Source organism: Caloenas nicobarica, chromosome 3, assembly GCF_036013445.1.
Source record: "Caloenas nicobarica isolate bCalNic1 chromosome 3, bCalNic1.hap1, whole genome shotgun sequence".
Lineage (NCBI taxonomy): Eukaryota > Metazoa > Chordata > Aves > Columbiformes > Columbidae > Caloenas > Caloenas nicobarica.
Window position 1 is genome coordinate 673,933 of NC_088247.1, and position 22,286 is coordinate 696,218.

At 52.7% G+C, this 22,286-nt stretch overlaps 1 protein-coding gene across 3 annotated transcripts in view; it reads left to right on the forward strand.

Moving 5' to 3' along the window:
- Positions 1-22,286, forward strand: part of ASXL2 (ASXL transcriptional regulator 2) — a 110,247-nt gene that overhangs the window by 52,139 nt on the left and 35,822 nt on the right. The window contains exon 5 of one of the 3 annotated variants that reach the window (XM_065632394.1): positions 20,836-20,951. The exons of the other annotated variants lie outside the window; for them this stretch is intronic. Within the exon in view, the coding sequence (XP_065488466.1) occupies positions 20,836-20,951 (116 nt within the window). The remainder of the gene's footprint in view (positions 1-20,835; positions 20,952-22,286) is intronic. 3 annotated transcript variants of the gene reach the window in all.

Here is a 22,286-nt window from a genome sequence, read left to right on the forward strand (position 1 = left end):
TCTGTGCCTTGTGCTGCTCTTTTCTCCTTTGCAGTAACCAGGACGGCATTACGTTCCGATTTGAAAGGTTTCTCCAGCGCTGAGCGGTGCAGCGTTACCCTGGAATGCCGCACTCCTACACAGCTGCTTCCTGCGCTTTGTGCACGTGAAACACACAGAAACCTCCTTCCTTGTTTTAAAAACAATCTCAATCTCCAGAAGAGCCCGAATTTCAGCCAGAATTGGCTCGTGGCACTGCATGGCTGCTGGCCACGGGTGAGCGGGGCCGCCGGCATCCAGCGACCCGGCGGCATCGGGGGGAAGCGGCGCTGGGGCCGCTGCAGCTGCTCTGGGCTTGTTTGCAGGTACCGGGGAGGATGGTTTTTATTGTGAGAATACAGAATTCTGATAAAAATCAATGAAGGGAATGCAGACCGAGGCAGACAGCAAACAGATGAGCTGTGCTTGTGATATTTTGCTTAGAGGCTTTGACTTGAGCTCTTTGAGACTGCAGTTTAGCTTAACGTGACATTATTTTCGCTCATATACATATAAAACAGGAAGCGCATTCAGATAACATCAACAGCCACTTCCTTATATGTACAAAAATAAAGTGCTCTGACACCAGCAAAACCGACGCTTTGATTTTTGGAGAGGACAGAAACCTTTGTGCGCCTGCAGCCCCACACGGGCTATACTCGGGACCAACGCGGAGCGCAGGGGAGCGACTTTGAGAAGCGGCCCCGGGCGCGATCGCCTGGAGCTCCGAGACTGAGCAGGACGAGGACGCAGGTGCAGGGCTGGGGACACAGCGGCGATGTTCATATGGGGCTGGGGACACAGCTGTGATGGTCACAGGGCAGTGTCAGCGTGGGGCTGGGGACACAGCAGCGATGGTCACAGGTCAGCGTGGGGCTGGGGACACAGCAGCGATGGTCACAGGGCAGTGTCAGTGTGCGGCTGGGGACACAGCAGCGATGTTCATGTGGGGCTGGGGACGCAGCACCGATGTTCCTGTGGGGCTAGGGACACAGCAGCGATGTTCCTGTGGGGCTGGGGACACAGCAGTGATGTTCCTGTGGGGTTGGGGACACAGCAGCGATGTTCACATGGGGCTGGGGACGCAGCAGCGATGTTGGTGCCCCAGCTCCGTGCGGTGCCCCTGTCCGTAAGATGCCGTTTGCAGCAGGTTTTCGCGGTGGGGAACGCAGCAGGTGCTTTTCTGGCTGGGGTTGCTCTGTGCCGCTCGGAGGTGACACGGGCGCCTTTTCTGTGACCTCGAAGCAGCGACTCGGCTGCCTTCTGTGGAGTTTGATGATAAGAATGAAATAATTTTTGAATCTGGTACTTGTGAAACGGTACTGCCAAGACTCCTTGAGTTCTGTGTTGTCTTAAATTATCCTGAAACTTCAAGTGCAAATGCCTCAACTTCAGATGCTTTTATCACCCTTTGGCTGTAATGTTTTGTGGGACCATGTGCGAGCGGTTCGTTGTCATGCGCTCGGTGGCGGTGGTGTTCAGCTGCTCGCTGTCGCTGGCTCTGCGTGCACCTCGTTTGCACACCCGGGCTGTTTGTGAGCCCAGGGCCACTGATACCGTCTGTCCTTACGGTGTCTGCAGATAAACCATGCGGAGCTGGGCCGTGATTCTGTGATGAGCTGCAGACTCCGGCTGGCTGGAGCACACACAGAAACGCTCCTGGTTCCAGTGTAGAGCTGCCCAGGCAGCCATGGCTTGTGGCAATGGAAATGGCTGTCGAAATGGGATTGTTCTGCAATTTCTGCCGTGTCCCTGGTGCACCCCTTCTAATCGGAGTCATCCTGAGAGAGAAGGATCTTGTTTGACTTCTCTGCAGCAACACGTCTCCTCCAGCAAAACCCAACCGAAGCTTGATGTGTTGAAAAGGGAAAAAAGGGGGGACATAAAGTAAACTTCAAGGGAAAAGAGGGACACAAGCTGGGCAAGATTATTGACCATCCTTGTCCATTAGCCAATGACCAGCTTGTCTTGCTTCTTTATACAACAAACTAACTGGTGGGTCCTTGTGGCTCCCAGGCAGAATTTTGCTTGACCAGATTAATGTTCAAAGTGAAAAGCAACTATATTGGGCAACCATTGTGTACTGAAAATAGATTAGAAGATTTTACTAAGGTTAGAATAGGGTATCACCATAAACTCTTCTGAAATAGGACAGTGAAGGAAAATACCAGGAGTTAAACTTCTCCAGTATGTTCACTGCCAACAACCCATACTTAGGAAAACAGGAATAAGAAATAAAACACTGTTCTATACCTGAAATTTTGTGCATTATCTTTTAGTGTAGAGGAAACCTTGGGAGTCCGGATGCACAGAAATGTCTGTTCCTGGTTGGAGGGCATGACCTGTATTGCTCTAAGAAATTCCCTAATTAAGACCGTGGCTGATCACGCTTTGCTGCCACATGCCTATAGCAGCTGCCAAAAACATTTTTTAAAAAGAACTCTGGGTTATGTGATTTTGTTTCTTCCTGCTGAAGAGTTGGTAGAAATATCAGCTTTTCTAAATAGAGGCAATTCCTGCTTGTGCTCGTGACTCCGGCGGAAGCTGTTTCCTGAGTATCACATTATGCAATTTACCAAGGAGTCTGCAGACACCAAGCCAAAACCGTTCCTTTTTCCTCTGGTTAGGTTAGTGGATCTTCCATTTGGGCTGGTATATCTCAGTGTGCAGATGGTGAGAGCGCTGTAGTTTTGCACGGCGGGCTGTCCAGCCCCCGAGGCCTCGCTCTCTGCCAACCGAGCACTTGTGTTTCCATCAGATGTCACAGCGAGCACCGGAGTTTTGGGGTTGCGTGAGCAACAGTCATTAGGCTGCGGTCACAGGCACTAACCTTTGGTCACAGGCACTAACCACAGGCACAGGCACCTTTGGTAAGCATTTTAGACGTGTAGAAAAATGGGTTAGAAACCTAAAAACTACAGTGGAACTTTTTTTTGCATGAATTCCCATGCATGAAATTTCCTCAGCAACTGAAGCCCCTGAGGCTCACTGAGAAATGATGGGTCAGTCTTCTGCAGGACACCTTCAGTCTGGGCTTTTCCCGGGTGACCTCGTGCGGTGCTTTCGCTCGGCTTACGCTCTTGGTCTGTCGGAGCTGCCCTCGGAGCCCGTTGAACCCGCCGGCCCTCGGTGCTGAGCTCAGCCCCGCTGGGCCGGGAGCTGCAGCTGCTCTTGGACTCATGGACAGTTTGGGTTGAAGGACCTCCCCAGCTCCCCAGTGCCCCCCTGCCATGGGCAGGGACATCTGCACCAGCTCAGGTTGCTCAGAGCCCCGTCCAGCCTGGCCTGGGATGTCTCCAGGGATGCTTCAGCCACCACCTCTCTGGCCAACCTGGGCCAGGCTCTCACCACCCTCAGCACAAACAATTTCTTCCTCATGTCCGGCCTGAATCTCCCTCCTTTAGTTTAAAACCATCACCCCTTGTCCTGTCACAACAGGCCCTGCTCAAAAGTCTGTCCCCATCTTTCTTATGGGCCCCTTTTAAGTCCAGAAAGGCCGCACTAAGGTCTCCCCGGAGCTTCTCTTCCCCAGCTGGACCCCCCAGCTCTCTCAGCCTGTCCTCCCAGCAGAGCTGTTCCAGCCTCGGGTCATTTCTGGGGCTCCTCTGGCCGCTCTCCAGCAGCTCCATGTGTGTCCTGTGCTGAGGGCTCCTGTGTGATTTGGGATCGGTGGCTTCGTGCTGCTGTTTGGTGTGTGAACAGAAGCCTTGGGCCTCGCTCCATGTCCTGACCGATGCAAAGAGGGCAGTCGCTTTGGGGTGATTATTCCCATAAGCACAGTGTTTCTAATTTACCGTGTGCCCCCAAAATATTTCACAGAATCACAGAATCCCAGAATATCAGGGGTTGGAAGGGACCTCGAAAGCTCGTCCAGTGCAATCCCCCCGCCGGAGCAGGAACACCCAGCTGAGGTTACACAGAAGGTGTCCAGGCGGGTTGGAATGTCTGCAGAGAAGGAGACTCCACAACCTCCCTGGGCAGCCTGGGCCAGGCTCTGGCACCCTCACTGGGAAGAAGTTTCTTCTCAAATTTAAGTGGAACCTCTTGTGTTCCAGCTTGAACCCATTACCCCCTGTCTTACTGTTGGTTGTCACCCAGAAGAGCCTGGCTCCATCCTCCTGACACTCCCCCTTTCCATATTGATCCCCATGAATGAGGTCACCCCTCAGTCTCCTCTTCTCCAGCTCAGAGCCCCAGCTCCTCAGCCTTTCCTCACACGGGAGATGCTCCACTCCCTGCAGCATCTTCGTGGCTGCGCTGGACTCTCTCCAGCAGTTCCCTGTCCTGCTGGAACTGAGGGCCCAGAACTGGACACAATATTCCAGATGCGGCCTCACCAGGGCAGAGCAGAGGGGCAGGAGAACCTCTCTGACCTACTGACCACCCCCTTCTAATCCCCCCAGGTCCCATTGCCCTTCCTGGCCACAAGGGCCCAGTGCTGGCTCATGGGCACCCTGCTGTCCCCACGTCCCTTTCCCCTACACTGGTCTCTAATAGGTCATTCCCCAACCTATACTGGAACCTGGGGTTGTTCCTGCCCAGATGTAAGACTCTACACTTTCTCTTGTTATATTTCATTAAATTTCTCCCCGCCCAGCTCTCCAGCCTGTCCAGGTCTCTAGATGGCAGCACAGCCTCCCAGTGTCAGCCACTCCTCCCAGCTTGGTGCCATCAGCAAACTGGCTGAGAGTACACTCAATTCCCTCATCCAAGTCATTGATGAATATATTGAACAGTATTGGTCCCAGAACTGACCCTTGAGGCACTCCACTAGATACAGGCCTCCAGCTGGACTCTGCCCCATTGACCACGACTCTCTGGCTTCTCTCCTTCAGCCAGTTTGCAGTCCCCCTCACTACCCGATCATCCAGTCCACACTTCCTCAGTTTTGCCGTGAGGATGCTGTGGGAGACGGTGTCAAATGCTTTGCTGAAGTCAAGGCAGACCACATCCACTGCTCTGCCATCGTCAATCCACCTTGTTACGTCTTCATAAAAGGCTCTGAGGTTGGTCAAGCACGACTCCCCCTTGGTGAAGCCATGTTGACTGTCCCTGATGACCCTCTTATCCTTGACATGTCTTAAGATGGCACCAAGGATAAGGTGTTCCATCACTGTCCCAGGGATGGAGGTGAGGCTGACCGGTCTATAGTTGCCCGGGTCCTCCTTCTTGCCCTTTTTTTTCCACTGAAATGCAGGGAAATGTGATTTGTAAGTCCCTAGTTTGTTTTGCAGACAACTGAAGCGTGGGCAGCCATTTAATACGGCAAGCGTTTTTCAGCAAAAAGCCGGTTTTCTCAGGGATTCTCGTCCCCCCAGGCGGGCGGGCTTTGGTCCCAAAGGTGCCTGTTTGGGACCTGGGGAGGGTGCGTGGTCCTGAGCGGTGTCCCCCGCACCCCCGGGGACATCCCCCTGCCGCGGCGGTGTGATGGGCGGGAAGGATTCAGCCAAAGGGCTGGGGTTTGAGAGCAAAGAGGAATTGAAAGCTGCGGCGTGTGGCCGCAGAGCAGCAGTGAAACCGCTTGTCTCAGCTGAGCTTCGCTCTCTGACGGCGGTCGCAGGTGGCTCAGGCGCTGCTCCGAGCTCAGGGGTGAGGACAATCCAGCGCGTGCACGTTTGCGAAGAGACACCGAGCACTGATGCATCGTTCCCTTTAATTCGGACTTTCCAGCTATGTTTCATTACAACTAGGAATACTTTAGCTGCTGCCCTGTGAATGAGCTTTCTCATCAGGGTATTCTTTTCTTCATTGCTTCAGCTTCTCTGCTGGCCCTGGAGAGTTTCGCAGTTCATTCTGTCACTCCGTGTCAAACAAAATCTCAGTGGTTTTGCCTTTCAGCCTCACATACTGTGTCATGTTCCATTTTTACCCGCAAAAACATCTGTCAGGTGCCTTTCCTCTCTAGAAGAAAGGTCACCTGTGACCTGCCGCTCCTCTAAGCTCTGTGTCACAGGAGAAGGCAAAACGAACTTGAAAATACAACTTTGTCCTCACAAGGAGCCGCATGGAGAAGACAAGGGGCAACGGGCGCAAGTTGCACCAGGAGAGGTTTCATCTTGACATAAGCAGTTTTTTACAGTAAGAGCAATCGTCCCCTGGAACAGAGTCCCCGGGACGTGGCGGGTCCCCGTTGTTGGTTTCCAGGCCGCGGTTGCCTTGTACCAGCAGCGGTGTGGCCAGCGGGCCCGGCGCGGTTTGTGTTTCAGCCGCGCTTTCCGTCGGGCTCGGGCAGCAGCGCCGGCTCCATGCAAATGATGGGTCTCTGGTGGGACTCGACCATGCTATGGGGTTTGTCACAAGCGTGCTGAATTCGGTTGAATTTCCTGTCCGACCACGTATAAACTATATATATATATACACACACTATTGAAATGTAGGGATGTGAGGAATCTTCATAAGCGTTGATGGGTATTGTACAGTGTTTGCCCTGAGTGACCGAAAACATCCAACAGAGGACACAAACGTTTTTAGCCTCACTGAAGTGTGGTTTTTAAGCAATGGGTACGGTGCGTTCCGAAGGGGCTGGCGAGGTGCCCTGCCCTGCACTCACCGCGGAGCAGCCAGCGTGTCCCTGCACTTGCTTTGCGAATCAGCGCTGGCCACGCAACTGCCTCTTCCTATTTCCAGCATCAGTAGCAACAGAGTTCTAACCTGCAGGGGTAACTACCAGCTCGGTAGTCATCCTCAACCGTGAAGGACTCGTAGCAATCTAGAACACATTTTTTATTTTAATTGCTTCCTTCGCTGCTCCTCCAGGAGAAGGATTTTCCTGTTCAGTATTCCCAATGGGTAATGCGGTTACCTGCGACTTGCTGATGCTCTAATGTCTCTGTAACCAGCTGCAGTTTTTAATTGCACTTTCTTCGCAATGTTTTTCTTGCCAGACAGATTTGCTCATGTTTTCATCGCTTGCGGGCAATCAGGTCTTTTGAAATGAAATCTGTTTATTAGTGCTTCAGACTCTGTCCTTCCTGACAGCAGTGCCTCAGCCCAGGACTTGAAATCTGACTGCGTAGTTTCTTTTAAAAAAAACCCAACCAACCAACCAACAATTTGCTGTTTCCGCGACGTCTCGCCTGCATTTCGGAGCGTGGCGGCCGGTTTGCAGCCGCGGGTCAGAGCGTGGCGGCCGGCGCTGGGCAGAGGCGAGCTGTGCAGCGCCGGCGGTTTCCCCGGCACCGCGGGGAGCTCAGCGCGGCTCTGCCGCGGATCCCGCCGCGCACCGCGGGGAGCTCAGCGCGGCTCTGCCGCGGATCCCGCCGCGCACCGCGGGGAGCTCAGCGCGGCTCTGCCGCGGGTCCCGCCGCGCACCGCGGGGAGCTCAGCGCGGCTCTGCCGCGGGTCCCGCCGCGCACCGCGGGGAGCTCAGCGCGGCTCTGCCGCGGGTCCCGCCGCACATCGCGGGGAGCTCAGCGCGGCTCTGCCGCGGGTCCCGCCGCACATCGCGGGGAGCTCAGCGCGGCTCTGCCGCGGGTCCCGCCGCGCACCGCGGGGAGCTCAGCGCAGCTCTGCCGCGGGTCCCACTGCGCACCGCGGGGAGCTCAGCGCAGCTCTGCCGCGGGTCCCGCCGCGCACCGCGGGGAGCTCAGCGCGGCTCTGCCGCGGATCCCGCCGCACATCGCGGGGAGCTCAGCGCGGCTCTGCCGCGGATCCCGCCGCACATCGCGGGGAGCTCAGCGCGGCTCTGCCGCGGGTCCCGCCGCACATCGCGGGGAGCTCAGCGCGGCTCTGCCGCGGGTCCCACTGCGCACCGCGGGGAGCTCAGCGCAGCTCTGCCGCGGGTCCCGCCGCGCACCGCGGGGAGCTCAGCGCGGCTCTGCCGCAGATCCCGCCGCGCACCGCGGGGAGCTCAGCGCGGCTCTGCCGCGGGTCCCGCCGCGCACCGCGGGATCCGTCCTCAGAAGCGGCAGTTGCTGTTCGGGCCGCGCTGCCGCTGCCGCCCTGGCTGCCGGCCGGCCCGGTGGGCACTGGGGTTGCAGCTGACACGATTTAGTGTTTCTCTGCTGTTTATAATGTATATTTGCAAATTAATGAAAATTAGTTTAGGGCGTGAGTTGGAAGTGCTGTTGACAATTAATTCCACGTGCAGACCTTGCCCTTCCTGAGCGATCATTCCCAGGTGCGGTGAATCAGGAAGAGTTAATTACAACCAAACGTGTGAGGAAGAGCTCTAATAGTTTCATTTTGATTGTTTTTGACAGTGGTCCCTAGAAACTGGTCTCTGAATTTAATCTCAGCTGAGTTTCCTGCTCTCCGATAGCAAACCTGGCCACGTTACAGCCCCGTTTTCGCCTGGTCCTGGATCAGAGGCTGTTGCGCTGGGCGCTGTACCCGGTGCAGTCGCCTCTCCCCGGTGCCAGGAGGTAAAAGCAGAGATGGGAATACAGAGGAACAGTTTAAGTTCATCTATACTGGCTCTACTTTAACCCGTAGTTTAGGCCCCCAAGCCTATATTCCAGCTAAGAACCATAGAGCTGCTGTTAAATGTGGTCATTGGTTTCTATTCATCAGTTTCTCTGCATAAAAGTTATTTGAAGAATTCCTAAACTGTCTAAATTGACTCCAGGTCAACTGTGTGGTTCCACCAATGAAGAAAAATGCTCCTTCATGGGGTGAAAGTCAGGCAGCTGCAGTGTTGTGGTTCTCCGCAAACTTAAACCGCGCCTCTGGTGCCGTCTCAGCAGGAGGCGCATCGGCAGCGCTGCCGCAGTCCAGGCCTGGCTGCTTGTCGCTCTCAGGCGCTCGTGGAACACACAGTAATCACATAATCCTCCGGCCGGCACCCGCGCAGTCCTCGGGGGCGGCTTTCCAGGCGTGTGTCTTGGCAGCGAGCCCTGGCTGGGCGGGTTAGCGGGTTCCGTAGCCGGGTGGGGGATCCTCCTGCCGCGGGGTACGGGATTCTTACCCTGCTCGTTTTCTGTTATTAACATGTATTTTGGCAGAGACAAGCTGCACTAGCAATGATCAAAGAGACTGGAGAGCTAAGGAGTGAGCGGTGACAGGAGGGGCAGGGCGGCCGCGCTGCTGCCGCGCCGGGGTGATTCGTGGCGAGGAGCCCGGAGCGGAGTTCAGAGAAACGTGACTGCGTCTTCCCCTCTTCAAACGCCTACGGTTTGTGTTGGGCCACCTCTAATCTGCTCTGTGTTTGAGTCAGCAACCTAGAAACCTGTTTTGTTACCCCAAAACAAAGCGTGCGGCCCCGCTGGTGTTGGCCGTGGAGATGCTGAGGGTCACCCGAGCTGCTCGGGACACTCGGGGCCCTTCTCGTCACCGGCCCTGGGCAGCCCCGGGGACCCGCTGGCAGCCAGCACGTCTGGGTGGCCCTGCGAAAACCAGCCTCGTGGTAAAAATCCCGTCAGCCTTGTGCCCAGTGAGCGCTTTGATCAGCTCCTGGAGGGACCCGGTGCATGTTGTGACAGCCCGAGGGAAGGGGTGAGCCGCTTGTCTGGGCCGCGAGGCGCAAGACCTGCTTTTGGCGGCACAAACCGTTAGCTCAGTTCGGTTGCTCGTGTACCCTAAACTTGCTGTGCTCCAGATACGTTGCTCTGGCTCAGGACCGCACGTGTCTCCAGGATGCTGTGGTGGTAGTGGGCGCTCACAAGTAGTGCTCAAAAAAGAAGATATTTTACTGAAGGATTCTGCCATAAGAAGAATCTTCACTATAACTTGTAGTTGGTTTGTTTTTTTCACAACCATATGCTGCCCAAAGGGGGTTGCTTTACAAGGAACAAAGTTGCGGAGGGGTGCATTTCAGTTGCAGCTGTGTATGTTACTTCTTCAGAGCAAATACTCCCATTCAGAACAAGTTATATAGTGACTGGATTCTCTTAAAAATAAATTATTACTAAAAATACGATGATGCCAGTTCTGCCGGTCAATGGAAGCTGCCTTGAGCTTTGTGGGCATCTCCCGCTGGGCAGCAGGAGCTGAAGCTCTGGGCTCTGAGCAGCTGCTGAGGGAGGCGGCACTGCTGGAAACCGCACTGGGCAGCAGCGCCCGCGGTGCCTTTGTGCGCCGCAAGTGCTGCTGGATTCGTTTTTAAACTAGGCGTTCCTGGGAGTGCAGCGACTAACGCGTGCAAATGCGCCGGCAGTTTCCTATGAGCAAATGGGTTGCCGTGTTTTCTCTTGGTGTTAATTCGGTGCTGCTGAACTGAACTGTTGACCGGTGTTGCGAGGTGAACGTTTGAACGGCGAGTGTGGCGTTTGTGCTGGTTTGTGCTCCTCAGATCTGCCTCGGCGCTGCTTCCACGGCTGCGTGTTGATGTGCTTGACCTCAGCTCCTCGCTGTTGAGCATTGATGTTGAGCATGGATCAGCAGAGCCGCAGAACCCTGGGGCCCGTGTGTTGCGCGCAGGGTGCCGGGTTTCGAGCGACCGCGTCTGCAGAGCTGCCAGCTGCTCCGTGCGGCCGCGACCTGCCCGCCGTTGCTCCCGCAGCCATGGCAGCCAGCGCCAACCCGCACAACTCGTCTCTCTCCTTCACACGCGTGACACAGAGACACCTTTCTTGCTCCTGGTGTGGTTGCAGTGCCTGAAAAGCGAGGGCGAAGCGATGCACGGCCACTCCTGCCCTGCTCCGTGTCCCTGCGTGGCAGCAGGAGGTGCTGCCGTGGCCCAGTCCCCGTCCTGCCCGACCTGCCTGACTCAGCGCCTGTTCTGCAGGTTGTAAATATCCCTCCCAAAGGACTCGGACCTCACGGAACAACTTGTTGGGATGGCAGCCGTTCTCTGGCTGGTGCCCGTCAGCCGAGACCCAGAGAACGCCCGCCAGGAGTGGCCAGGCCGGTTTCGGTGGCTCCCGGGGCAGGTGCCGCCTCCGCACTGAGCGCCCAGAGGAGAGCGAGCGCTGTCACCTGGGGATCGGTCACGTCACAACCGGCCACGTTAGCAGCTGAATGTTGGTGCCAGAAGCTTTTCTGGTGTGAGACTGTAAAATACTGGCCTTCTTCAAAATAATTCTTACACTGGTGTGCTCAGAGGAAGATTCTCCTGTCTCCCCTTGCTTCAATGTGGATGTTCTCCCGGCTTTTATATCGCCGTATAAAACCATCCCCATCACAAGATGTTTTTCCCGGTGGGCCAGCACATCCTCCTCGCTGTCGCTCTCACCGTGAAGTGGTGCAGCTGCTACTTGCCGATTTGGGACGGGTTTTCTCCAGCGGCTTCGTGGTGAGCTGCGGGGACCGGCCTGAAGTGCGTGTGTGCTGCCAGCAGAGCACCAGCACCCCGTCCCGTGGCAGCGAGCGCTGGCGCATGGACCCGCACAGGCGGCTCTTGGTTTTACACAGCCGCCCGTGACCTGGATAATTTCACTTCTGCTTCTCAGCATCCAAGAGCGGAGAAGTTTAGGTGAACCGCTACGTGCCTTGGGCTCTAAAGGTGTGTTTTAGGGAAGTGTTCCTGGTGTGGAAACTTGTATTTTAGGTAAAGGAAAAAGCAAACACCGAGCTGTTTGCAGTAATGTGCGGAGAGCGGACAGCAGCCGCTGCCGAGGGTGCTTGTCAAATGGCTTTCGGTGAGTGTTGGTGTTTATCAATGAATCGTTGCTGCTGTTGTAGTGCGTCCTGAATAACTCGGATTTCCCACTCACCGTGCAGTCTTGACCTTTTCCTACAGGCTCACATCTGCCGTAACGTTTGGTTTTTAACAAAGCCCAAACAACAGAACAACTCATTGATGTTAGCTAATTTGATGTCAGCTGAGGTAATTAGCACTTTTAGCTGTAATTTTTTAATGAGTTAATATAAAGTGCTTTATTTCTCTTCTTCCTTCCAGTACAACAGCTGAAAAAATACTGTTTGAATCAGTAAAATAACGTTTTGATGATTGGGATTTGACTTCTTGCACACCCAGGGAGCTGCACCTTTGTCATCACCGCGTGTCCTCCAGAAAACTTGAAAACGGCTGCACTTAGGAAGCGGTGGGGTACAAGTTACCGAGCGTTTTTTGAGTGCTTCTTTTAGTTCTGTTTGTTTTATAGTTAGATTCTGAGCAGGCTGGGCTGGGGACTTGTTGTTGCTTTGGCACACGCTGCAGCGAGGTCTCCAGCCTGCGGCTGGTGTTCCTGGATGTGCTGCCAATACTCAGCGTTGTGCTGTGCGCTCCCGGGGCCTGGGCTGGAACCAGAGCTATGTGTGTGGTTTAGATAAGCCTGGGCTTTGTTAGACGATGCGGCTCTGTGACCTCTGCTGAAGAGCCGTTGGACACATAGCGTGGGTTTTGGTGGCACTGTCTTCTCTATTTGATGGAGGACGTTTGGCTGCTGTTCCCAGCTGAGCTTGTCGGACCGTTCTCCAAGCAATCCAATGCTCTTCGTGGTGTTAAGCTGTTTGGTGCCAGTTCTGTTTCTCCGCTAGAGCAGAAAGCTGGAGAGCTGTATCTTTCCTTTTGTCACTCCCCCTCTTTCTTGAAGTGTTCGGTAGTATTTAATTGGTGTCCTTTCCTGGGGTTGAGGAGTTACCCAGCGTAACCAAGAATGCATGTAGATGGAATCACAGAATCATTTTGCTGGAAAAGCCCCTCAAGATCACTGAGTCCAACCATAACCCAGCCCTGGCACTGCCCCATGTCCTGAGAACCTCATGTCCGTCTGTCCAACCCCTCCAGGGATGGTGACTCCAGCACTGCCCTGGGCAGCCTGTTCCAATGCCCCACAGCCCTTTGGGGAAGAAATTGTTCCCCACATCCAACCTCAACCTCCCCTGGCGCAACTTGAGGCCGTTTCCTCTGGTCCTGGCGCTTGTTCCTGGGGAGCAGAGCCCGACCCCCCCTGGCTCCAAGCTCCTTTCAGGCAGGTCAGAGATCAGAAGGTCTCCCCTCGGCTCCTGTTCTCCAGGCTAATTTATTCTAAGAAAGCTTTAAATTGGGAGAGAAAGAGGGTCAAGAGCTTGGGTGGGCTCAGTGGGGCGTGCAGATGTACAGCGATCAGACACAAACTTCAGATTGGCGTCTCAGTGCAACACATGCTCCAGTCTCTCTATATGAAGCAAAGAGTTGATCTTTTTTATGTTTATAAAGATTTAATTGCTGAGAGGAATGTGTAATCCTGGTCAGAGCAGCACAAGGTTCACTTTCACCAGGGGCAGTGCAGGAGGGGAGTTCTGGGAGCTGCAATTGGGCACTGTTGTGGGGCATTATTTCTTCCTTCATTTTAGCAAGGAGCGGTTGTGGGGGGGAGCTCTTCTGAAATGGTTGTCTCCCTTGGACCTGTGATGCTGTTTTCATATGCATTCAAAGTCAAGTTCCCATTCTCATTCTGGTAAACCGCATCACTGCAGAAAAGAAAGGCGTTGGATTAACAGGCAGCGTTTATGTGCTTCTCAAAATGCCTTTTAATGGCTTTCACTAGAAGTTTTTCATGGAATGCATCTGGATCCCATTAGCTGTTTAAAATTAGGTTATTTTAAGCTTATGACCGCGCATAGCTGAAGGGGGGGAATTGTATTTTTAGTTCAGCTTGACTGTACTTTCTTTCCAAATTAGTAAAGTGCAGTCTTTTCTTTCTGAACGTGTAGATTTTGAGGCAGAAAACCCCATGGAAATGCATGCAACCCGTTGAGCAGGCACTCCAGATCTACTGTTTAAATTTCTTTTCGTACTGTACTCTCCCAGCCGCAGAGCCGGAGCCCGCAGAGCCGGAGCCCGCAGAGCCGGAGCCCGCAGAGCCCTCCCCGCGGGCTGCAGCGGCCGCAGCGCCGGGGACCTGGTCCTGTGTCCCCGTGTGACCGGAGCGGGCACAGGGACATCGCTCGTGTCTCCGTCACGCCGCCTTTGGGCTCTTCTACAGGCAAAGAGCCGATATCTGGTGCCTGATACGGCACAGAAGAGCGCTGCTTCTGTGCCAGGTAAATCAGATCCGTGCTGGCAGCGGGATTACCCATTTCCGACTCCTGATGAGTGGGGCGAATGGTGAGGGTCGTTACCCGTTCATCAGGCGGCAGCGATTTCTGCAGCCGGAGCACTTTGTGAAGTGACGTTCCTGAAGCACTTACCCAGCAAAAAGGGTTTCATCCCTGGTAGAATTTGCATACATTTGGATAGATTTAGCAGAACAGTTCCATTACTCTGACACAGTTTGATTCCACTTACCCAAAGATGAGAGTTTCTTTTATTGCACAGTGTATTTGAAACTACAATTAGCTCTGATCTTTAGGAGATAAAGAGTGAGAGATCCAGTAGAAGCCACAGCTCCAGGAGCCGCGGTGCCCTTGGTGTGTCACCGAGGCTGCGGCAGTGACAAACCCCATGGTCCCCGCGGTGCCCTTGGTGTGTCACCGAGGCTGCGGCAGTGACAAACCCATGGTCCCCGCGGTGCTGCTGCCCTGGAGGTGTTGGGGACGTTGGGTTGGCTGATCTCCAGCCACAGCTCAACCAACACTCTTCTTGTCAGATCAGTTTTGGTTTTGCAAAAACAGGTAGTGATGTGGACTGTGAACTGGCTGAAGGAGAGAAGCCAGAGAGTTGTGGTCAGTGGGGCAGAGTCCGGTTGGAGGCCTGTATCTAGTGGAGTGCCTCAGGGGTCAGTTCTGGGACCAGTATTGTTCAATATATTTATCAACGACTTGGATGAGGGACTAGAGTGACTGTCAGCCAGTTTGCTGATGGCACCAAACTGGGAGGAGTGGCTGACACTGGGAGGCTGTGCTGCCATCCAGAGACCTGGACAGGCTGGAGAGCTGGGCGGGGAGAAATTTAATGAAATATAACAAGGGCAAGTGTAGAGTCTTACATCTGGGCAGGAACAACCCCAGGTTCCAGTATAGGTTGGGGAATGACCTATTAGAGAGCAGTGTAGGGGAAAGGGAGCTGGGGGTCCTGGGGACAGCAGGGTGACCATGAGCCAGCACTGGGCCCTTGTGGCCAGGAAGGGCAATGGGACCTGGGGGGGATTAGAAGGGGGTGGTCAGTAGGTCAGAGAGGTTCTCCTGCCCCTCTGCTCTGCCCTGGTGAGGCCGCATCTGGAATATTGTGTCCAGTTCTGGGCCCTCAGGTCCAGCAGGACAGGGAACTGCTGGAGAGAGTCCAGCGCAGCCACGAAGATGCTGCAGGGAGTGGAGCATCTCCTGTGTGAGGAAAGGCTGAGGAGCTGGGGCTCTGAGCTGGAGAAGAGGAGACTGAGGGGCGACTCGTTCATGGGGATCAATATGGAAAGGGGGAGTGTCAGGAGGATGGAGCCAGGCTCTTCTGGGTGACAACCAGTGATGGGACAAGGGGCAATGGGTGCAAACTGGAACACAGGAGGTTCCACTTAAATTTGAGAAGAAACTTCTTCCCAGTGAGGGTGCCAGAGCCTGGCCCAGGCTGCCCAGGGAGGCTGTGGAGTCTCCTTCTCTGCAGACATTCCAACCCGCCTGGACACCTTCTGTGTAACCTCATCTGGGTGTTCCTGCTCCGGCGGGGTATTGGGCTGGATGAGCTTTCGAGGTCCCTTCCAACCCCTGACATTCTGTGACTCTGTGTTTTTTTCTTCTGATTTGAAAGTATTTTGTTAAACAGTTAGCATGTATCTGGTAAAGTGAGCTGCCAAGGCTGACCTTAAGCTGATGACGCTAACAGTGATTTTCTTCTGGAGCCACTGGAATAAAGCTTGTGTAAATGCAAGGTGGTTCTTCATGCTTGCTTTCTCAGCAGCATGCTTTGCATCTCTGGTGAGACAAGCCTGAGAAACCTGGCCGGTCATTTCTGCTACATCAGTTTAAGAAAACCTCGGTCTTGATTTAGGAATTGCCTGAGCGGCTGCCAAAAAGGTAACGAGCTCTGTCGTCCCCCCGGTGTGTGCTGTGAGATGTCCCTCGGCTCCGCTGTTCCCTCCTCCGTCTGCTCCAGCTGTGCGAGGCTGCGCCTGCAGAGCCCCGTCCGGCTGCGCCCCACGCGGCAGCGCCACGAGAAAGCAAGAAATTGAACGGTCAATTATCGGCTGAGCGAGCCAAGATCTCTGCGGTTCTGTGGGAGACACGCGTTGAGCTTCACGGGGCATCACAGTGGATACTGCTGCCCCAAGGCAGGATCAGCTACATCCATGGATTTTCTCGTTGTTGTTTATCTGACGTTGTTTGTGAAAGACAAACATTAGCCAGAATATTGTTGTTAAATATCATTTTAGGCAAGTGAGCAGATGTATACTGGAAGCCAGTGGGATTTCAAACAAATATCCTGGTACTTTCACACCCTGAAGGATAAAACACCTGTGCACGAGACGTCCAAGAACAAACAAAAATAGTAAAAATATTTTGGGCATCTTCAGCTTTCTGTTATTTCCAGTCTCATGCAGTGTACAGAGCTGTGCTGGCACCTGACACCAGCTGAGAATTACGAGTCTTGGTGCTGCTGCTTAGCAGAGTTTCTTCATAAATGTATGTAAGAGAATTGATTGACCAATGGTTCAGGGTTTGCAAATCTTAAGGAAGCCCAATACCTTGTAAAATGTCATCAGATCTTGCCAGGCTGAAATTTCTCATTTAATTGACCTTTAACATAATTAAAGTTCTGTTGTAATTTCATTTCTCAGAAGAGATGCCCTTGTGTCAATGACATTCCAAGTAAGAATTCTAAAGAATGCTCTAATTCACCAAGTCAGAAATGCGTTTCTGTCAGACACTAGCCCAGAGTCTTCCCTAGTCTTTAGCTGGTCAAAGGAATCGTTATTTACACAGGAACAGCACGAAGCACCTTGTTGAGCATTTGAAAATCAGAGTGTCTTACTGGACCACTGCTTTACACTAGAGTCACAGAATCATTTGGGTTGGAAGAGACCCTCAAGACCACCGGGTCCAACCGGAATTCTGTAATTATTTCTGCAGCTTCATTTCAAAAATGATCTTAGGGTTTAAGGGCATCAAGAAGTATAATCTCAGCTCCACGTATTTTTCAAATTATAGGAAAGCCTGAAGTGAAGACAGAACTCACTTCACTGAAATTCTTTTTAAATCTAGAGGAAACAAGCTCAGCTTGTCAAGCCTCGTCCTTGTGGGAGCCTCAGTGTTCTTCTGCACGTGCACACCTGTGTGTTACACCTCTGCTTGGCCGCGTGCAGCGTTCTTAAAACGATGTAAAATGGTGAGCTTTTGTGTCCAGGACCCGGGGCTGGGTTCTCACAGGTTCGTCCTCCCATCCGGCCCCGCTTGGCGTTGGGGCCCAGCGCTGAGCTCCGCAGCTCTGCCGTGGTCGCCGTGCTCAGGTTCTGCTCTTTGTTCTTGGTGCCCTGTTGTGGTTACAGCTGTCAGTCCGGCGCCGTGGCCGGTGCGGCACCGAGGGCTTTTACACAGCCGGAGGATGCGCAAAATAACCATAATGCGGCTTTATGGTATCTGCTCCGGGGATGAGTTCTCACCCCGGTGAGGGGTTTAGCCTGTGCTGCCATTCCTGGTTGGAAAAGCTGAGTTTTCTTTGTTCAAAGCCAGCATAAAAATGAAAACGTGACTAGAATATGAGGGTGAAGAAGAGCAGCCTGCATTCGGCTTAATGTTCCTACTTCACGCAGAACTCGTAGTTTCAGCAGCAATAGCCTGCAAAGAGGATGTGGTTTGTGTTCCTGCTATTCAAATGTCTCAGACCCAGCAACAACCAGTCTGTTTCTCTGCCTGGGTTTTGGATGTTAAACCAAACTTGTGTTTCCTCGGTGTTTACCAGCTCCGAGCAGGGGTTGGCGCGAGAGGAGGGGGCGCAGCGTTGGGCTGTGTGCGGGGCCCGGGCACGAAGCTGCGTCCCTCCGTCTTGGCTGCTTCACTCGTGCTCCTTCCCCTGAAAATAACACAAAATAGCTCAGTATCTCTGTCCAGTTAACAGTTCACCTGAGTGCCATCAAGTTTTGCGGAATGTTGTGTGATCAGCGCTGCAGTGTGTGAGACGGTCAGCGTGAAATCGCTCAGCAGGAGCAGAGGAAACGGCCTCAGGTTGCGCCAGGGGAGTTGAGGTTGGATCTGGGAACAATTTCTTCCCCAAAGGGCTGTGGGGCATTGGAACAGGCTGCCCAGGGCAGTGCTGGAGTCACCGTCCCTGGAGGGGTTGGACAGACGGACATGAGGTTCTCAGGACATGGGGCAGTGCCGGGGTGGGTTATGGTTGGACTCGGCGATCTTGGGGGTCTCTTCTCACCAAAATGATTCTATGATTCTCTGGTAAGACTTTTAGATACATCATCTTTACACATTGCATCATCTCGCTGGCCATTTTCTCACTGGGCTCTCGGCCATAACGGATCCCGTTCCTGAGGTGGCACAGTGCATTTAGATTGCTACAGGTTCTGTGAGTATTTTGGGTTTTTTCCCTCCAAAAATTTACTTACTCCTTTTTTGATGTTTTACTTTGGTTTTTTGGTCTTTTGTTCTGTGGGTTATATTTCTCTGAATTCCCACACAGCTCCCTCTGACCTTAACTAACCAGAATATTTAATATTGCACTCTTTCCTGCCTCCCAGCCTGTCGCTGGGGACGAACTGCTCCCTGCTTAGTATGTGACCTCGCAGAATTTTTCCCGATTTCTTGCCTGATTCCCATTTGATTCTGTTCTTCGCCTTCTCTCCAATCCAGTGTCAGAGTCATGCCAGTTCTTTGTTTTTTAAACAATAGCCAAATAATTTTTAGAAGCCTTTTGTTGGAAATCTCTGTGAGTGAACTCTTAGCAACAGACTTTCTTGCAGTTCTTTTTATGGACGCGTTGAGAGAACTCCAGTGAGATTGTCGGATCTGCTTTTCCTCTCCAGGTGCTGAGCGGACTCTGAGCTTTTCCAGCATTCTTCTTGAACTGCAATTTCAACCAGATCGAGAAACAAATGCAAGTTTACAAACATTCTTATTGCTTTCAAAGTGCAGATACAACTTTTGCTTTCCAGGTCTTGGTATAGCATCAGGGGTTTTTTACCTTTTAAGCGGTAATTCTGCTTGCTGTGCAACTGCGTCATCTTTGATCATGTGTATGTATCATCTGGGTATGATCTTGTCAGTGACTTTTAAATTCCCGCTTCTTACCATACCCTTTTATTGTTGTTCTAATGATATTTCAGAGGCTGGTATTACGCATTTCTGTTGTGTATGCCTGCTGAAAAACTTGCTCTTTTCATTTAACGTCCATGCCAAGTGTGATAATTTTACTTTCCCTAATTGGTTGTTACTAATTCTGTGCATTTGAAGGGAACGTTGCTTTCCGGTGCTCGCCGTTGCTGCACGGTTTGGGAGCTGCCCTCCTCGGGGGGTTTGGAGCGGGGTCGCACTGTGGCTGTTGTTAACGAAGAGCTGGCCTCGTTATCTCTGAACTCCTTTCAGTTGCAGAAGGATACTAGTGTCACCTCCTGTATTCTGCAACTAATTGCTTTAGGAAGCACTGATTTAGATAGTTCATGTGTGAATCCGTTTATTATCCTTTATGCTAGGGGTTCTCCCTGTCCTGGGAACAAACGTTCTTTTGCTCTTTACTCTTTCCCTGATCTTACAGTGACCATTATTATCTACACAAATTTACATGCAGATATATATGCAGCGCATGAATTTGCTGATTTATGTTGTTTTCTCTTTTACCTGCCTGCCTCCATGCCCAGTCCCACAGATGCGCCTTCAGGGTTCAAGGCAGGTGCAGCCGAATCTTGCTGATGTTCTGGGTGTTCACTTTGTCCGGGCCACCTCAGTGCCGCCCGTCCCAGTTAGAGTCGTTCTGCTGTCTGTCTGGTTTTGTCTGTCCGGGCCACGTCAGTGCCGCCCGTCCCAGTTAGAGTCATTCTGCTGTCTGTCTGGTTTTGTCCAGGCCACCTCAGTGCCGCCCGTCCCAGTTAGAGTCGTTCTGCTGTCTGTCTGGTTTTGTCCGGGCCACCTCGCAGTGCCGCCCGTCCCAGTTAGAGTCGTTCTGCTGTCTGTCTGGTTTTGCTGCCCTGTTCCAGTCCCGGCAGCCGAACAGCTCTGACTTGCCCCGGCGTGCGGGTTCCCTGGTTTGTGTCCAGGTGCAGGAGGTGGGTTCACCGTGGCCGCTGCCCAGTGCCGGATGGATTTGCCAGGACAACGGAGGCAAACCTGCGGCTGTCAGGGCTGGAACCGAGCGGTTTCGCTGGCTGGCCGCGCGTCCACCACCCCAGTGCTGCCGAGCGGGTGTTTGGGTGTTCTGTGCCTAACAGGTACCTTCACGCTACGGGACCAGCTCTTACTCAATTCCCATCCCCAGTTTGTTGGTTGTAACGAGACCATTTCAAAGTCGGAATCACCCGGAGCTGGTCGCTTTGCTTCAGGACTCTGCTGGCTAAGACTGGATTTCTTGAAGCACCCAGGCTCAGCTGCTGAGAACACGTGTTCATTTACTGGGATATCCTGGATATTCCCATATTTCTTTTTAGAAAGGAGCAGGTGATGTTCCATTTCCTTGGCATGTCATTTCTCTTCCCGCTCTTGCGTGGGATTCAGATCAATTCTGGTCAGCAACTGCTGTCAATTAAGTGCCTGACCGTAGCTCATTCCAGACGAACAACCACCGTTGCCTGTGTCTGTATTTAGATTTGAATTGGCTAAACCCGCGTGAACTTGGAGCATTTTCTCAAGCTGCAGCGTTGTTCAATAGCAGCTCTTTACAAGATTAATAAAAAAAGAGATGGACAAGAGAGGAAAAAACTGGAGGTGGTCACAAGAACTGCTGTTGGCTTTCAGAGGAAAACAGCTGCCGTGGTGGCGGGGAGGAAACAGGGATGATTCTTCATGCTGAAAGTAACATTTGCTGGAGGTGCAGTTTTCATGAGCCTCCTGAGATGATCTGAAATGGTGAGGACTGGCTAACGTGCTGCAGCCAGATGTATAAAGGGCAGCTTATGTATGCGTATATATATATTTTTTTTTTCCTTGTAGTGTCATCTAGACTGTCACAGACATCCTCCCCTCAGCCAGGCTGCCCATCGCCTTCCATCCAGCCCGGCAAAGTCATCTCCTCGTCCCAGAAGCACAGCAAGAAGGCGCTCAAGCAGGTCGGTGGCCTAAGCGGGAACCCACTTTAAGGCTCATTGCAGTAATTTTATTTCTCTGGTAACTGATATTTCTCAGTGAAACTGCACTCTGCAGGCAAGTAATTCAGGACTTCCTGGCTGTCTCATAATAAACAGGCTTTTGCTAAAACATCCCTCTCTCTTAAAGGTGATTAGAGAAGTATTGTGGTATTTAGTTATATGCTTTTTCCCTAAATAAGCATCTGAACATTTTTAATGAGTATTATTTTAAAGAACGGATATAAGATGTTATTTCTTTTCACCCAGCCTTTTGGTGAGCGTGCTTAGCTTTCTGCAGTCTGTTTCATACATGTGCAGCGTGCGTCTGGATAGAGGGAGGAAGGGGCGGGGGAAGGAGCACCCGCCAAGTCTGGGTGGCACCCCTCTGGGTGCTGCGGGAGAAAGAGGAGGAGGGATGATTTCCCATGCTTGGGAATGACTGTTGCGTAGACTGTGTTAATTCTGTGCACGCAGGATGGAGTTGGGTAAGTTTTTGTACTTCAATTGCTTTATTTCTCCTAATGAAAAAAGCAAGATGAATGATTCCCCGGAGCGGCTCGTTCGCAGGTGTTTCCCCAGCTGCATTATTTAGTTCTCCATGATCCTTAGAAAGGAAAAGCTTCATCAGGGTTAGGTTTACCCTTTAGTAAAGTAAAAATCTGTAAGGACTTATGAATCGAGCTGCAGAGGAGGTGCTAGTCCAGGGGTTACAGCAGCTTGTCACAGACAGATGAAACCGTGATGCGTCCCAGACAGGATTTACCTTCTCCAGCCTCTCTTCTGGCTGAGCAGCAACACCCAGGCTGGCGTCCAGCCGACAGGGCTGCCTGCGGCCCTGGGAAGGGGGCTGCATGAGGGAGCAGGGTCTAATCAGGGATGTTATTGAGGAAAATATTACAGAGGAGGATGAGGCCACTGGGCAAACTGGAGCTTTGTTCCCAGCAAGAGAGCTGGGTTGATGTCAAGATGAGATGCCGGCTGTAGGGAATCTTCTCGCTCCGTTCTTTTCCCACTTGGCTGGTTCTCAACAGGAGTGGCGATGTGACTGTGCTGTTGTGCTGAGAACCCTAATAAAGCAGCGAGATTGTGTTGGCACTTTAGGCAGGTTTTTTTCTGAAGTTCAGAGTCAAGCCTCCACTTTCACTTGAATCCCCAGAAAATTGCTTCTCACTAATTCAGCAAGATATTAACTATACACTTTGCTTTCCCTTCCTCATCCCTCTTGAAGCCTGGCTGGGAGTCATTTCTCTCCAACATCCGCAAAGGCTTTTCTCTTTAAGAGAGTGACCAAACAGGCTCTGGGTTTGTTACAAACAG